At 50.7% G+C, this 15,190-nt stretch overlaps 2 protein-coding genes across 3 annotated transcripts in view; one reads left to right on the top strand and one right to left on the bottom strand.

Moving 5' to 3' along the window:
- arhgef12b (Rho guanine nucleotide exchange factor (GEF) 12b) overlaps positions 1 to 13,730 on the top strand; it is a 35,510-nt gene extending 21,780 nt beyond the window's left edge. For both annotated transcript variants that reach the window (XM_086225695.1, XM_086225696.1), the window contains 24 exons: positions 438 to 543; positions 630 to 767; positions 851 to 883; positions 1,060 to 1,174; positions 2,622 to 2,727; positions 2,816 to 3,049; positions 3,330 to 3,480; positions 3,578 to 3,744; positions 3,819 to 3,965; positions 4,349 to 4,434; positions 5,276 to 5,401; positions 5,485 to 5,599; positions 5,916 to 6,016; positions 6,437 to 6,514; positions 6,673 to 6,748; positions 7,012 to 7,179; positions 7,267 to 7,354; positions 7,428 to 7,505; positions 7,572 to 7,654; positions 8,263 to 8,523; positions 8,613 to 8,816; positions 8,922 to 9,115; positions 9,554 to 9,626; positions 9,703 to 13,730. In XM_086225695.1, the coding sequence (XP_086081821.1) occupies positions 438 to 543; positions 630 to 767; positions 851 to 883; positions 1,060 to 1,174; positions 2,622 to 2,727; positions 2,816 to 3,049; positions 3,330 to 3,480; positions 3,578 to 3,744; positions 3,819 to 3,965; positions 4,349 to 4,434; positions 5,276 to 5,401; positions 5,485 to 5,599; positions 5,916 to 6,016; positions 6,437 to 6,514; positions 6,673 to 6,748; positions 7,012 to 7,179; positions 7,267 to 7,354; positions 7,428 to 7,505; positions 7,572 to 7,654; positions 8,263 to 8,523; positions 8,613 to 8,816; positions 8,922 to 9,115; positions 9,554 to 9,626; positions 9,703 to 9,716 (2,942 nt within the window). In that variant the 3' untranslated portion in view covers positions 9,717 to 13,730. The remainder of the gene's footprint in view (positions 1 to 437; positions 544 to 629; positions 768 to 850; positions 884 to 1,059; positions 1,175 to 2,621; positions 2,728 to 2,815; positions 3,050 to 3,329; positions 3,481 to 3,577; positions 3,745 to 3,818; positions 3,966 to 4,348; positions 4,435 to 5,275; positions 5,402 to 5,484; positions 5,600 to 5,915; positions 6,017 to 6,436; positions 6,515 to 6,672; positions 6,749 to 7,011; positions 7,180 to 7,266; positions 7,355 to 7,427; positions 7,506 to 7,571; positions 7,655 to 8,262; positions 8,524 to 8,612; positions 8,817 to 8,921; positions 9,116 to 9,553; positions 9,627 to 9,702) is intronic.
- tlcd5b (TLC domain containing 5b) lies at positions 11,126 to 15,116 on the bottom strand. The gene is made up of 3 exons (XM_086225697.1): positions 14,881 to 15,116; positions 14,190 to 14,438; positions 11,126 to 13,321 (listed from the first exon to the last, which is right to left on the bottom strand). Exons 2-3 carry the CDS (start codon positions 14,374 to 14,376, stop codon positions 12,777 to 12,779), a joined length of 732 nt encoding a protein of 243 aa, XP_086081823.1. The 5' UTR covers positions 14,377 to 14,438; positions 14,881 to 15,116; the 3' UTR covers positions 11,126 to 12,776.
- Between the last annotated feature and the right edge of the window lie 74 nt (positions 15,117 to 15,190).

Raw genomic sequence — 15,190 nt, 5'->3', positions numbered from 1 at the left:
TTTTCCCTGCATGGCCTTGGCGGTGAAAGAACAAACAAAAGAAAATGTCACAAATGGTCAGCCTGAGGGTGAGAGACGTGGCGGAGGTATTTCATCTTGTCAGCAAACGAAGGGTCCAGTTGTCCTCCTGGGGGGTCAATCAACATTAGGAGGCCAGATTGAGAATGGATGTAATTCATTTCATCATCTGTTATTGTTTATTGCCAATTAGATCATCCTGGGTGTGGAAACTCAGACACCCTCTTAGAGTTTGTTATGTTTTGTGAAAAAGAAAGAGAAATTCTGATCAAATCAAGCTGAACAAAGATCAAGTGGTCACCAAAAGTATTGGGGATCTCTTAACAGATCCCATGGCATTAGGGTTTAATTTGATAGGTTTTTACCTAATGTGTGTGTGTGTGTGTGTGTGTGTGTGTGTGTGTGTGTGTGTGTCACAGACAAGCGGAGGCTAGAGTTACTTCCAGAGGATCTCTGCAAACAGTACACACAAGTGTTACAGGACTCACTCCTACCAGACCTGCACAAAAACCTGGAGGACTTCAGGTGGCTGTCATCGTCTCACCACGCTGTCCCGCCTCACCTGTGTGGTCATGTGTTCGATGTTAGTTGTGTTTGTGTTGTTTGTGCAGGCACAAGCGCAGCATGGGTCTGACTCTGGCCGAAGACCAGCTGTCGAAGCTGGATTCAGAGCGAGGAAACGACCTCCAGGCTTTGGAGAGGGAATGTTCCTGTGCTGAACACATTCTGTCCAAGATAGAGGACATTCTGTGAGTGTGGACACACACACACACACACACACACATTTGTGCGGCCGTAAGTGTGTGTGTTCATCCTGTACCCCCTCTTGCAGGTTGACATCGCAGCCCACTGAGGAGGAGAAGTGGTGAGAGGAAAGAAATACTCGTATAGCAGATTGAGTCAGATTAGCAGAAGTAGGATTGTGTAATAGTGTGTACACTAATGGTACTGAATGAAGTACACTGCTCTTATTATTAGTAGTAGTATTGCAGTATCAGCTGAAGCATCTTCACCGTGACCGTGTGTCCTGTGTTGCTGCAGTCAGACGATGCAGTATGTCATTCTCACCTACATGAAGCACCTGGGGGTGAAGGTCAAGGAGCCCCGAGGCCTCGAACAGAAACGAGCACGCATCAACTTCCTGCCCAAGATCAAGGTGCGGCGCCGACATCAGCTCAGTGAAAATGACCGACTTACTCAATACCCCTCTCCCCTCGACCTTACCTACCCCTCTATCTCCCCTCTACCTTACCTACCCCTCTATCTCCCCTCGACCTTACCTACCCCTCTATCTCCCCTTGACCTTACCTACCCCTCTATCTCCCCTCGACCTTACCTACCCCTCTACCCCTTTACATTACCTACCCCTCTATCTCCCCTCTACCTTACGTACCCCTCTATCTCCCCTCTACCTTACCTACCCCTCTATCTCCCCTCTACCTTACCTACCCCTCTATCTCCCCTCTACCTTACCTACCCCTCTATCTCCCCTCGACCTTACCTACCCCTCTATCTCCCCTCTACCTTACCTACCCCTCTATCTCCACTCTACCTTACCTACCCCTCTATCTCCCCTTGACCTTACCTACCCCTCTATCTCCCCTCGACCTTACCTACCCCTCTATCTCCCCTCTACCTTACCTACCCCTCTATCTCCACTCTACCTTACCTACCCCTCTATCTCCCCTTGACCTAACCTACCCCTCTATCTCCACTCTACCTTACCTACCCCTCTATCTCCCCTTGACCTTACCTACCCCTCTATCTCCCCTTGACCTTACCTACCCCTCTATCTCCCCTCTACCTTACGTACCCCTCTATCTCCCCTCTACCTTACCTACCCCTCTATCTCCCCTCTACCTTACCTACCCCTCTATCTCCCCTCTACCTTACCTACCCCTCTATCTCCCCTCGACCTTACCTACCCCTCTATCTCCCCTCTACCTTACCTACCCCTCTATCTCCACTCTACCTTACCTACCCCTCTATCTCCCCTCGACCTTACCTACCCCTCTATCTCCACTCTACCTTACCTACCCCTCTATCTCCCCTCGACCTTACCTACCCCTCTATCTCCCCTTGACCTTACCTACCCCTCTATCTCCCCTCTACCTTACGTACCCCTCTATCTCCCCTCTACCTTACCTACCCCTCTATCTCCCCTCTACCTTACCTACCCCTCTATCTCCCCTCGACCTTACCTACCCCTCTATCTCCCCTCGACCTTACCTACCCCTCTATCTCCCCTCTACCTTACCTACCCCTCTATCTCCACTCTACCTTACCTACCCCTCTATCTCCACTCTACCTTACCTACCCCTCTATCTCCCCTCGACCTTACCTACCCCTCTATCTCCCCTCGACCTTACCTACCCCTCTATCTCCCCTTGACCTTACCTACCCCTCTATCTCCACTCTACCTTACCTACCCCTCTATCTCCACTCTACCTTACCTACCCCTCTATCTCCCCTCGACCTTACCTACCCCTCTATCTCCCCTTGACCTTACCTACCCCTCTATCTACCCATCCAAGTGTACGTCATCACGTATGATTTATTTAATCGTCAATAATCAAACAGAAGTTTGTCTCTCCAACACACAGAAGAGCATCAAGGCTGAGAAGGAAGGTGAAGAGAAGGTGAAGAAGCCTCGGTTTCCCAACATCCTCGGCCCCCCGCGGCGACTGAGCCGAGTGGATTCGACCTCGGGTGAGAGGCGCTACCGCTAGACCGCCGTGTTTTTTCTTTTATGTAACGTGACTCGCAAGCATTAAACCGACCGTGTGTTGCTGTGTAGTCGGTAAGGCCGTGGAGATGAACAAGCAGCGCTCGCCAAAGCTGTCCCCTCCGGCGGCTTTCGGCATCACCGAACAGTCTGACTTGTCTACGCCAATTTCTGGACGGACTCGTGCAAATCAGCTGAGTGAGGGCTCGGACGCCGCTACTCACGTTGTGCTGTTAACCACCTCATCCACCCACAGCTCCCCTACTGGCCTGGCCTCAGACACCAGCGGACAGGACTCCGACTGCAGTAAGACAGCCGCCTCCCTTCAGGGGCGTCACCACATAGAGACTCAGACATGACAGCAGATAGTCCATGTAGTTCCTGCTTGGGCGGAGATTTTGTGACCCGCAAGTACGACTGTCTGCCTCTGGACATACCATGATCCCAACATACCCTGAGGTAGTCGGAGTATTTTAGTAGTAGTAGAAGTACATCCACCTAAAATGAAAAGAAAGGAATATCTGCATGAACTTGAGTCACCTTCTGTCTTTGTTGTTTCACCTTTCTCATGTCTTTACCTTCGCAGACCTCTCGCCTTTCTCCCTCCAGCTGAGACCGGGTGAGGGTCTGGCGTCTGGCGACCACCAGGATGGGGTCTCCAGCCCCACAGGCACTCAGTTTGACTTCAGCCCCTCTAACGTGGAGCAGTTACAGGAGGAATACCAGGAGCCTTTCAGGTTTTTTTCTGATTTGTCTTGATAGCACCTCCCACCGGAGGGGCCAGCAGGTCTGGGGGGCGGAGAGACAGTTTTGATGTTATACATGACGTTATAGGATGGAAGTGCCGTGTGTGGCGACCTCAGCTGACATCCAGAGTGAAGATGACCTGGGTGGGGAGCCAGAGTATGAGGAAGACCCTCTGAACTGGCAGAGTCTGGTCAGCCGGGGAGTCCTGGCAAGCTTGACGCCGCAGGAGATCAAAAGGCAGGAAGTCATCAACGGTGAGTCACCAGTGTTCACTGATGTCTGTACGTGTGGCTCCTGGAACTGATCCACCTCCGTGTGTCGTCTCCAGAGCTGTTCTACACGGAGCGCGCTCACCTGCGAATGCTGAAGGTGTTGGACGGTGTTTTCTACCAGAGGCTGAGCAGAGACGGCGTTCTCCCTCCAGAGGACATCAAACACATCTTCACCAACCTGGAGGAAATCATTCAGTTGCACGGTAACGTATTTAATCACAGCTCTCAGCAGTTCACCCACGTCTGGAAACGTTGACTCGTCCTGCCAGTTCTCCCCCTCAGACTGCATGACTGAGAAGAGCACAAGCACACGCCCACAAGCAGCGGCGCTCTGACGCGTCATGAAGACGAGGCTGAATGTGGCTGACAGGTTTAAGCTGTGCTTAGTAAAGTTGTTGGAGGATTTTTTCAGCTTCTCCAAGAGTCAGACACTAATGAAGGTGTGCGCTGCGCTCTGAATGTGTCGTACCAATGAGGAATATTACTGCTAATCATCTGCTGTCTGTGTGCTCCCTGATGTGACGATGATCAGCTCGCCCTCAGGAGTCTCCTCTCATAAAATCTCTCCTCTTTCTGGGCTCCACAGTCGCTTTGACAGAGCAAATGACAGCCATCAGGAAGAGGAGCGAGACGTCAGTGATCGGTCAGATCGGAGACGATCTCCTGGCTTGGGTAAGACCAGGGTTCTAATCCCGTGACCCACAAGCAGCCGCCAGCACAAAGATTCCTGAATTGATCAGCATAACAGGTTTGATTAGCGATCAATCAGAGCAGGATGGAAACAGAGACCCATCCTTCTAAACCGAGCGATACAATATTCACCAAAGCAGCAAAATCAGGAGTAAAAACCTGCTTCAGGTTCTGGTTCTCTCTGCAGTAGAGCGCTGAGTCGATTCAGTCAGTCTCCACTTGACAAGAAAACAAATGCAGAATATTCAGTTTCATTGAAACAGGAAGTGAGGAAACTGGCAGAACAATGGAGGGTAAAAATCGATCAATACATAAAAAGTCCTCCTAGAAGCGACATTTGAAACAGAAGGATAAGAGCATCAAACAGGATCATGAAAAGGTTGATAATCATAATAAATAGGATCATCAGTTAAAATGTTAATAATAATCATAAAGTGACAAACCAGCTTGTAACAGTCAAACAGAGCAAAATCTATAGATAAATTGTCCTTTAATTAGTTGATAAAATGCAGTGAAAAAGTTGGACTGAAGGGGAAAGTTGTGACTGTAGCGAGAAGCGAGCGTTCAAAACAGCAATGTGTCTCCTGAAGGTTAGCATTGCTGCTGCTGTAGCGTCCGTTAGCTCGTGAGAGGAACTGAGTGCTTTCCTGCTTGGGTTTGTTGATCCGCTTGGTTGAAGTTAGCCCCCTCGGCTAGCTGGAGGCGCCCCCTGCTGGTTAGTGGAACAGAAGCACTGAAGATGAAGAACTTGGGAAAGAATTGTTTCCCACGTCAGTAAACATGACGACACAGGGAGGTAACCAGCAGTCTGTGTTCATTCCAGTTCAGTGGCGATGAAGAGGAGAAGATAAAAAGAGCAGTGGGAACTTTCTGTAGTAACCAGCCGTCAGCCCTGGAGCTCATCAAGACCAGGCAGAAGAAAGACCAGCGCTTCACCTTGTTCATACAGGTGAGCACAGCAGGCCACGCCCACTCCGGTGACAGCTGTGACTGGACCATCGGTTGATGATTGTCTTCACCGTGTTGCCTCAGGAGGCCGAGAGCAACCGCTTGTGTCGCCGGCTGCAGCTTAAAGACATAATTCCTGTGGAAATGCAGAGAGTGACCAAGTACCCGCTTCTGCTGGACAATATCGCCAAGTACACAGGTATGAAGTTGACTTGCATCATCATACAGGTGAGAAAACTGCCATGTACGCTCGTTTGTTCAGGGAAATGATCCGGTTCTCTCCCAGGGTTTTCCCTCAGAATGGCCACTTCCTCCCACATGGTGTGTTTCAGTGTGGGTTCCCGTGGTGAAGGGAGATATGGTGTTGAATATTTTTATGTGCACACAGATGTTTCAGGGACTGTTTGGCCTCACAAAGACATGCAATGTCAAGGAAATGAAGCGGTAACAATGTAGGCGAACCCTGCTCAGGACGTCAGTCCCACTGAGGACAATCTTCATGTGTCTCCCTGCAGACGACGGCGAGGAAACAGAGAAGGTGAAGAAAGCTGCGGAATGTTGCAAAAAGATCCTCAACCAGGTCAACCAAGCTGTGAAAGAGGCGGAGAACAAGCAGGTACGGACAGCGAGGTGAAGCGGGGGAGTCCTCTTTACATCATCGCCCATGTCACCACACGGCTGCTTGCACCCATGAAACCTGGGCGCCGTCACATCTGCGTCTGTAACTTTATCCTGAGGCAGGCAGAATTTGGAATCTGTTGTCAAAGTGATGCCGTGAGAGCAGCAGTATGACCGTCACCGAGAGCCGCCTGGGATTTAATGCCAATAAACACAGAAATGAAGCCCAAGTCACTAAACCAGGATGCTGACTTGAAGCAGTTGGAACGACCGCGCTCCGACCTGTTGTGGCTCCAGAGTTTGGTGTGTCGGACGCGGCGACCACCGGATCAGAGCAACTTCCTTTGTATTATGAAGGTATTAACTGAGTTTGTGACGAGCTCAGTGGCTGAAAGTGACCAGACTTCTTCCTCCACAGAGATTGGAGGAGTATCAGAGAAGGCTGGACATCTCATCACTGAAACAGAGCGAAAACCCCGTGATCCTGGAGCTGAAGGTAAAAAGCCTGTTCTCTTAAGTCGATATAAGGAGGAGGAGCCTCACACCTCAGAGGGTTTTTTGAGCGATAGACAGCCTAACAGTTGCCTGGTTTGATCTTCAGCCTTGCAGCGATGCTGTCTGGTATTTTTATGAAGGGTGATTCTTCTCCTGCAGAACTTGGACCTGACCAAGAGGAAGATGGTGCACGAGGGTCCTCTCTCCTGGAAAGTCAATAAAGACAAGACAATCGGTACACACACATCCATCTGAGTCCCAGCAGATGAAAACACACTCACAAACCTTCCCCAGCGGTTGCTGAAGACGATGATGTGTAGATGTAGTAACAGCTGCTAGGGCATGGTCGCGGTTTGTCTGACCAGCGAGTTCATGTTGGTAGAAAAGACTTTGTCACTTCTGTTGGTGATGTCATGACCTGGAGACTGTGATGAACCACGCTGACACCCCAGCAGTGCAGCTGGACACAGATTTATTCCAGCCTGGTGTCTGTGGCAGAGTTGTACACCATCCTCCTGGAGGACATCCTGGTTCTACTGCAGAAGCAGGACGAGCGTCTGCTCCTCAAATTCCACGGCAAGAATCTGGCGAGCGCCGCCGACACCAAGCACATCTTCAGCCCCGTCATCAAGCTCAGCACGGTCCTCGTTCGTCCTGTGGCAACCGGTAAGAATGGCGTACTGCCTCACAGTACCCCAGGTGTATGCTACATGTACTCTTCATGCTCCTGCGAATTACTTTTGTCCTCATCAGACAACAAGTCCTTCTTTGTTCTGTCCATGTCGGAGAACGGAGCCCAGATCTACGAGCTGATGGCTCAGACTGTGTCTGATCAGAGAACGTGAGTCTTGTAAACATGGTACCATGTGACCCGTGACCACATCTCATCCTGCGGTGTCGCTTCTCTCCTGCAGGTGGCAGTGTCTGATCACGCAGTGTGCTGAGGCCATGAAGGCCAAACCTGGCAGCAGCCACGCGCCCCCCCAGGCGGAGTGAGTCCACTGGAACACGCACTTGTGTTGGGTTTTTCGATTGTTTCTCATCAACGTGTGTTTCAGGGCTGAACGGGACGCCATCGAGATCGTCAACCAGCCAAGTAAAGACACCAGCGGCACACCCAGTGGAAGCCTCCTTCCTGCAGGTAACTGTAGTACAAGTACTGTGTCTGTCGTCCAGCTTAGTAGTCACTGATCTTCCACCACTTTCCACAGGTCACGGGCAAATCTGTCTCTTCCACTCCGACGGGTTTCTGTCTCTTATGTTACGTACACAGAAGAGGACGAGCTGTCAGTCAACTGTGTCATAAAGTTGCTCCCAATTTGCTCAAAATCTGTCAAACTTTGGTTTGCATGTAATGTCGCATTCAAGACGAGTCAGAATTCTCAGCTCCTCTACTCCCAGTCAGGAGGACACACTGACATCAGTGGGAGCGCCGTAGACTCAGCGACTCACAAAACAAAAGCTAGATGTCCCGTGGCTGTGGAGGTCGCAGTAGTCAGAGCGTTCAAGAAGATATCTGAGCTACTACTCACGTACATGTCACGTTCTGTGCTAAAATGTCCAAAAATACAAGGGTTAAGTTCTTAAGGTCGTGTTTTTGCTGGTGGGACGTCAAGTCGGAGGAATGGAAGCTCTGAAAGACGAGTCAGCTGTCGGATTAAATGTCTCTAAAATTCCATCTGAGGAACTTTAGTTTGATTGACTTTGCAGTTTGCGCCAGGTTGAGTTGTCTCCTCTCCTGTTCTCCAGACATTCAAGCTCCAACAAACCGGTTCGACCACATGAGGTCAGAGGACGAAGAGGAGGAGCTGTCATTGGCTGATCGGTCGGAGGAGGAAGAGGAGGAGGATGGAGACGTGGATGAAGCAGAGCTGGAGGCCTTCCTGGACGGACAGCTGGCAGACAGACTGCCCTTCCAGGGAGGGTCCTGCCAGGGCATCACCGTGGAAAACCAAGACCGGCGCTCACTCGTCTTAAGTTCCTCCAAAGCTGAGGAAGCCCTCAGGACGTGTAAGTCACAGGTTCAAGGGTCCGGGAGCCAGTGGAGAGTCGGTGTCTGCAGTTGCCATGGAGATGACTCCTCCCTGTTTGTGTCCTAGTGGTGATGCTGAAGCAGGTTCTCTTCAGCCACCTGATCAGTGGAGAGGGGGAGGAGGAGAAGGACGTGACAGAGGAGAGGAAGCTGAGTGAGGCCCCCAGGTGCCCTGAAGGGCCTCCCACTTCTTTTGAACAGGTTCAAGCGAGTTTGCAGAGAGACGACACTCCGGTCCCGTCGGCGCCGTCTGAGACAACTGAGCGCAACGGTGAGGCAAAGATCCCAGTGGCCCACTGAGGGAGGCCTGGGAAGAATGCTTGCACTGCTTTTTGTTGATGTGCTTGAACTCCGCCATGGCCTCTTCTGCCCTCAGGGGGTTTTGTGGTTCTGGATTTTGTCGGCGGCTCCGAGGAGAGCAGCACTGACGACGATGGAGGAGGTGACGTTGGGATCGACATGAGGAAGCTGCTGTCTTCCTCCTCACAGACAGACGGTGGCGGCCCCAACCTCAGCCGGCAGCTTATGACTCACCTGCGCCTCCTACAGGCTGACCTGCAGTATCTGAAGGTCCGTTTGCATGAACTCCAACAGGCTACGGTGAACCAGCAACCGTCGACCAGCCTGAGTGAGCCTGTCGGGTCGGGTGTTCACATCCTAACGCCGCAGCAACGTTGATCAGCTCAGAGCCGAGGTTCCCCGCTGTCTCCTGACGTGGTTCAAGCGTACAAACGCTTTGCGCCGTTTGAGTTGATTTTAAACTCAGCTGTTGTTCCTACTGTAGTTGGAGAAGCATTTCAGTGTGCGGGGAGGACCCTCGGTCCCCTGGCCCGGTGTCAGGCTGTCAGCTTACATTAAAGCTCGCCGCTCACCGCCGCTGGGAGCCTTTCAGAATGTCACTGCTGCTCCTCAAGCCTGTTGTCAGAATAGAAAATCTTTGCTGTTGACTCTCGTGTGCGTCACTTCCTGCTTGGCTGGATGACATTTGTTGTAACGCTCTTCTTCCAGGAGGTGGAGCTGAAGTACAACGAGCTGCGGCAAACACTGAGTGACACGACTACTGACTCGGACGACAACAACGGTGCGTTCCTCTTCACTCAGATAAACCCACGTGAATCTCTTGCGGTGTCTGACGCTCCGTCCTCGATATGTTTCAGATGGGATTCAGTGACATCCTGATGTCTCGGTCACATGACTTTCATATTAGTTTTCATGAATCTTCAACTCCTCAACGCTGCTGTCGCCTAGTTTCACAGCGTCAGAGGAAGCCGGTATCATCTGAAGGATTGTTCCTCCATAAACCCTAAATCCCCTGAGAAGAGACACTGTGGAATAAGTCACTTATGCTGTAATAATAATCCACTGCAGAGATTATTTTAAACACTGGAGTTTGAAGAAGGAGGGTGAAGTCACACAGACGCACTGCAGACATGAAGGAGACATTAGGACTGTGACCAGGACGAGGATTCAGACCACTGCTATAAGCGTCACGCTCACACATGACACCAGAGTTTAGCTCCACGCCTTCACGCTTCCCTGAAACGGAACAGAATTCCTCCCCAGCGCACCATTGGTCACGATTCCCAGACTTTTACATGTGGCTGGCGGTCCTGACGGCGTGATCGATGAGCCCACACACACTAATCAATGCATCGTTACTGGATTTTTGGAGTTAGTGTGTTTCTCGAGTGGTCTGATGGTATAACTGAGTAAAGGCCTTTATTTCGTGGAGAAATCCAGCAAACCAGCGCTTGGCTCTAGCAAGGAGCTCAGGATACGCAGAATAAAGCTTGAAGTACACTCGGAACGTGCATGTATGAATGACTCGATGGACAACTACAGGAAGACAATCAGACCAGTGAAGCAAGTCAATCCCCCATGATGGAGTTGTTCTGATCCCAGTATGGAACCCTCCCCTGATGCTGGGCGGAGTCTGAGATCAGGAAGGGAAACGCATGTCACGACGGACTCGTGTTCGCTGTTCTCTTGCCAATACGACCCTGTTGAAGGCTGACGAACGCCCCTGAATACACAAAGACATCTCAACAGCCTGCAGGGACCTAACGGGGGAGGCTCCGGTGGCTGCGCCGACCGCCTCTGTCAAACTCTAAATCACGAGTATAAAAGCTCAGGGGTTCTGATGCATCGTGGACCTCAGAACACAACACATCAGGTCCCTCAGCATGAGTTTAATGACTTGATTATCTTAATAGTTCTTCCATTCCAGGCCCGTTTGCTACGTCCTCGTTAGCAAGCGAGGTAGCTGACCCACTAGCTAACGTACTGCCCCGCCATCCCCAGCACTGAGCCCCTCCCATCATCGTCCCCCTGAGTTCATGGTTGTTGAATGTTGGGTACCATTCCTGATAGGAGGGTTTCAGCTTCATCTCAATCGCTGTATTCAGCTATGAAAAAAAAAAGTTGCTTGGCACAAGAAGCGCGGATTGATTGATTGATTGATTGATTGATTGAACAGACATCTGCACTTTCGCAGTAAACTGACAGGCTGCACCGCTGAAGCTCCGGCTCCCGGGTCCAGACACAACAGACGAAACCTGACGGATAAGGAGGCTTGTTACTGATAAAAGAATGTAATGTCCAGCGCTGACGACTGTCACAGTGATGTGTGTTGTTGAGCTGCTTTATTACACCATGACAACATGTTAAACACAAACTACGTAACAGGAGGGTAAAGTATCCATGCTATAGTCGTCTGTTTTCCAGTGTTGTACTTTTACTCCATTATGCCTCTTCCTTGCTGACTGAAGCTGATCTGTTCTTGGAAATGAAGGGAAAGACTGCAAAGCGTCTGGTGGTCGTGCTCATCACTACAAACGCTACGTCTCGCTCATCTGGCTCGTTTTAGTCCAGCTAATGTAACGTTAGCCCTCTGGCTAGCTACTTAACTTTCCCCAAACGTTGAATTGTTGACACTTTGGTTCCTTCCATTTCCTCCTGTTTGACACTGGCCTGGATTCACACAGCAGGACACCTTGTTTGAACTTGTCCACTTCACTTGATGTCAGGGTGTCAGGAATCTGAGACCTGCAGCTCTGCACCTTCATGCTAACTCAGTTCATGTGACTGGGCCTGATCCTTCCCTCTGAAGAGTTCCGGCCTGCTTGTTTCATGGCTGCGGTGCGTCACGTCGCCTACGTCACGTCGCCTACGTCACGTCGCCTACGTCACGTCGCCTACGTGACGAGAATGTTGCTCCTCAACTCAGTGCCTCCCTCTCAGCGCCTGCTGATGCTCCAAGCGTCCCTCTATTGATGTGAGCTTCATCTACATTTGTGAGTCCGTGTGTGTCAGGAAGAATCCTTTGTTTCTGTGTTTTGCTATCAATGAGTCAGGTGAGCTGATTTATGCGGCCTCACGGCGGGAGAGAACTCAGGCAGCTGCATTCACGTTTGGCTCCGTCGTATTCAATAAACCTGTTTTATTGAAGTCAGATGTTAATGCAGCTGGAGAACACAAACCCCTGGAACGTTCTGTGAGGTCTCGGCTGGAGTAAAGGTGACGTTCTGTGACCGTTGCTGCAGGGTCACCACGTGGAGGTCTTCAAGGTTAAGAGGTTGTTATTTGGCACTTTGGAGATGTTCAGGGATGTTTCCAGGATTTGTGGGTTCCTTATTAAGAGTACGCTCCGTTACATTTTCCTGTCACTGCAGGTTCTACACCCAGGGAACCAAGTGTAGGAAGAGGAGAGACAACAGTCCTGTATGCTCCCCTAAACTAGGGAACCTTCTAAACATTCCTGACACATTCTGAAAGCCCACCAAATAATCTTCCCTCTACCCGTTAAAGAACTCTGCATCCTGATGGCTGGAAATGTTCTGGGAACGTTGTGTTGAGACCTCCAGTAATGATTCCATAAACATTCCCAGAACTGCCTGGGCCCATTTTCCCCCACACAATGTTACAAACCTCCTCTGCAGCAGCAGGCATGTTCTCTGATGTTCTCATTCTGGTTATCTATGCTTCCTAGCTGAGGAACTTAGAACACATACATGAGCCACTGAGAACCACTTAGGAACAGCTTTCCCATACTGATCCTTGTGTAAGCAGAATGGAGCGTTCTCCTGGAGAAGATGTTTAGGTTTCCAATGTTCTGCAAATGTTAAGGACTATTGTCACCTTTGGAGAACGTGACCGATTCTCCTCTCATAAGACAGCGGAAAAGTTGACACCACACAAGTTTTCCACTGAAGAAACGCGACTTTGACGATGTTTATGATGACTTTGGGCCTGAACACCCGTCCAGTTCTTGAGCTTCCCTCAGCTTGTGGTTCTCCAGCCACTTTTTGTACTTGGCTCTACTTTTTTTGTAGCCAAACCTGGCTATGTCCACCATGAACACCCAGGCGAGCGCGTACATCACCACCCCGCCCAGCTTCATGGCCAGCATTGTCCTGGGAGAGGTGAGCTCACAGTAGAACATGGCCGTGCCTACGCCCACACGAACTGTGGCAAACAACACAATGAAGAGCAGGTCAACCGCGTCGCCCAGCAGGGTGTCGTACCGGCCCGCCTGCCGCAGGAACCAGCGGGCCTGCAGCAGGGGATTGGTGATCTCGCTGCCAAAGATGACGCCGCAGGTTTCACAGCCCGACACCCCCGTCAGCAGCGCCAGCAGGATGCCCGCGATGCTGGCAGCGTGGTGGGCCAGCATGACGGGACCTTCGGAGCGGTAGCACACACACCAGCCCATGTCGAAGAAGAAGTAGCCGAGGCAGACTGTCAGGGCGAAGGTCTGGAGGGGCGTGTTCTCCGTACCTGAGAGCAGGAAGCACCAGTGTCACAAGGGAAATGATCCATGACAGGAGGTTTCTAATTACACTGTGAAAACTACAAGACGCCATCTGTTCCCATGGCGGGATGATGTGGGTCAGCAGGTGTAACACCTTCCCACCTCTAACATCTTCCTACCATAAACTCATCCAAGTCCAGGAACAAATTCTACTTCGTGGTCAGGAGTGAACCCAAATATGGAACGATATTCTATCAGGTGACCACAAACGCTATATTTTTCTCCGTGCGGCTGCTCCAGGGCTCCGTGATGAATCGGTTGCAGTAGCGAATATTTCTGATAATTTTATGTTACTGCTTCTGCTTCAAAGCAAAAGAAATGTTCTTGTTGACTTGTTGGGGCAGTCAGGAAATGAACCCATCCTGAATAAATACATCAAAGAGCAAGATGTCTGTGTAGGTTCTCATTCATCCAGGTCATCGTAGATCGAAGCGAAGTAAAATCTGGTCAACTGGACGTAAGTTGTGGTGGAGAGTGAGGTAGGGTGACCTCTCTTTACCTGACTGTGTCCTTGTCAATGATGAGACTGGACGTAAGTGAACTTACGTCCAGTTGACCAGATTTTACTTCGCTTCGATCTATCAAAGAGCAATACTGCTTCAGGTTGTGATGCTTTCCTCTGGAGAACTGGACCAGGACTGGCGAACTGGACCAGGACTGGAGCTCTGAGCTCTGCCAGCCCAGGGGTCAGAAGACTGCTCACAACTTGACTTTTGAGCCTCGGTGACAGACGCACGCAGACAAAAGCACTTTGATGAAGTTGCAGAAATGTCTGCTTGAAGCTTCAGTTACAGGTAGAAAATGAATGGCGGGCACTCGTATCAGTCAGGTGACCTGCGTGCGTGAGGGGCCAGGGTCCGTCTATGAAGACGACGTATGCCGTCAGCAGCACTATGACCAGCCCGTGTGACAACGTGACCAGCCGGCAGTTCCACTCAGGCCCTCGACGGCAGGTGCAGCACAGCAGCAGGTAGAGGCTGAGCCATCCAATCAGGCTGGAGATCACCTCCAGGACGGCCATGGCGGCCCGGAGGGGACACGGCCGGAATGGGACTGTTGAACGTCACGTGTCCAGTTTCTAACCTGCAAAAACGAAGTAGAAACCACAACAGTTAAGATACATGTTTTCCTCTCAAGGGTTCTGGACCTTGTGAAGTATCACTTGTGTGTGAGTCCAGAATGCAGAAAGAACCAGCCACGTATTGTTAGCTTCAAGCTACCGGAGATGACAGCTAACAACAGCTAACAACAGCTCCACTGCCAGAAATGTGCATTGACTCAAGGTCATCATCCGCTTCGATCCCCAAAGAGGTCACGTGGGAGGAAAAAGCCCCTCATATTAGTGAGTACTTGAAAGTACATAAAATACACTTTTGGGGTGAAGTGCAGCTTGAAACCTGTCGTCACTAAAGCAGTTGCCTGATTAATTTATACAATTTTATTGTGAAAAAGTTCATCATTTCTCAGATGAATGAAGGAATCTTGCCCCTGAGTGAGTGCAGGATCAGCCCCTCCCCCAGCCTACCTGGGCTCCTCCTCCTCTCAGGGTGCAAAACAGCGTTTGGAATCAACCTCCATCAGTTTACATCCCCTTCGAGGCTCGTAGACTCATCAAAGTGGCTAAAGCTAGCATATTTCAAACAGACACCCTGCCAAGATGACAGCGCAGCCATGAGCGAGCTACTACAGACGGTTAAGAGATCCTGTATCCCGACCCCCTGGATCTCGGACCTGATCCTCTTAAAGGATTACTGTCTCTGCTTGTCAGCTGCTGGGCAGGACGGCGGCGCCAGGCAGCAGTGTCACCCTGAAGTAAAATTCTAATGATCGGATGC

Source organism: Aulostomus chinensis, chromosome 15 (assembly GCF_037954235.1).
Source record: "Aulostomus chinensis isolate RoL2024-O1b breed Wild chromosome 15, RoL_Achi_v1.0, whole genome shotgun sequence".
NCBI lineage: Eukaryota > Metazoa > Chordata > Actinopteri > Syngnathiformes > Aulostomidae > Aulostomus > Aulostomus chinensis.
The sequence above is the reverse complement of the archived record's forward strand: the minus strand, read 5'-3'. Positions and strand labels throughout refer to the sequence as shown.

Excerpts from the sequence above, each read along its gene's own strand:
- tlcd5b (XM_086225697.1), bottom strand. The coding sequence starts at position 14,376 with ATGGCCGTCCTGGAGGTGATCTCCAGCCTGATTGGATGGCTCAGCCTC. Across the intron at positions 13,322-14,189 it reads CTGGCCCCTCACGCACGCAG|GTACGGAGAACACGCCCCTC; the intron begins GTCACCTGACTG and ends TCCTGCTCTCAG.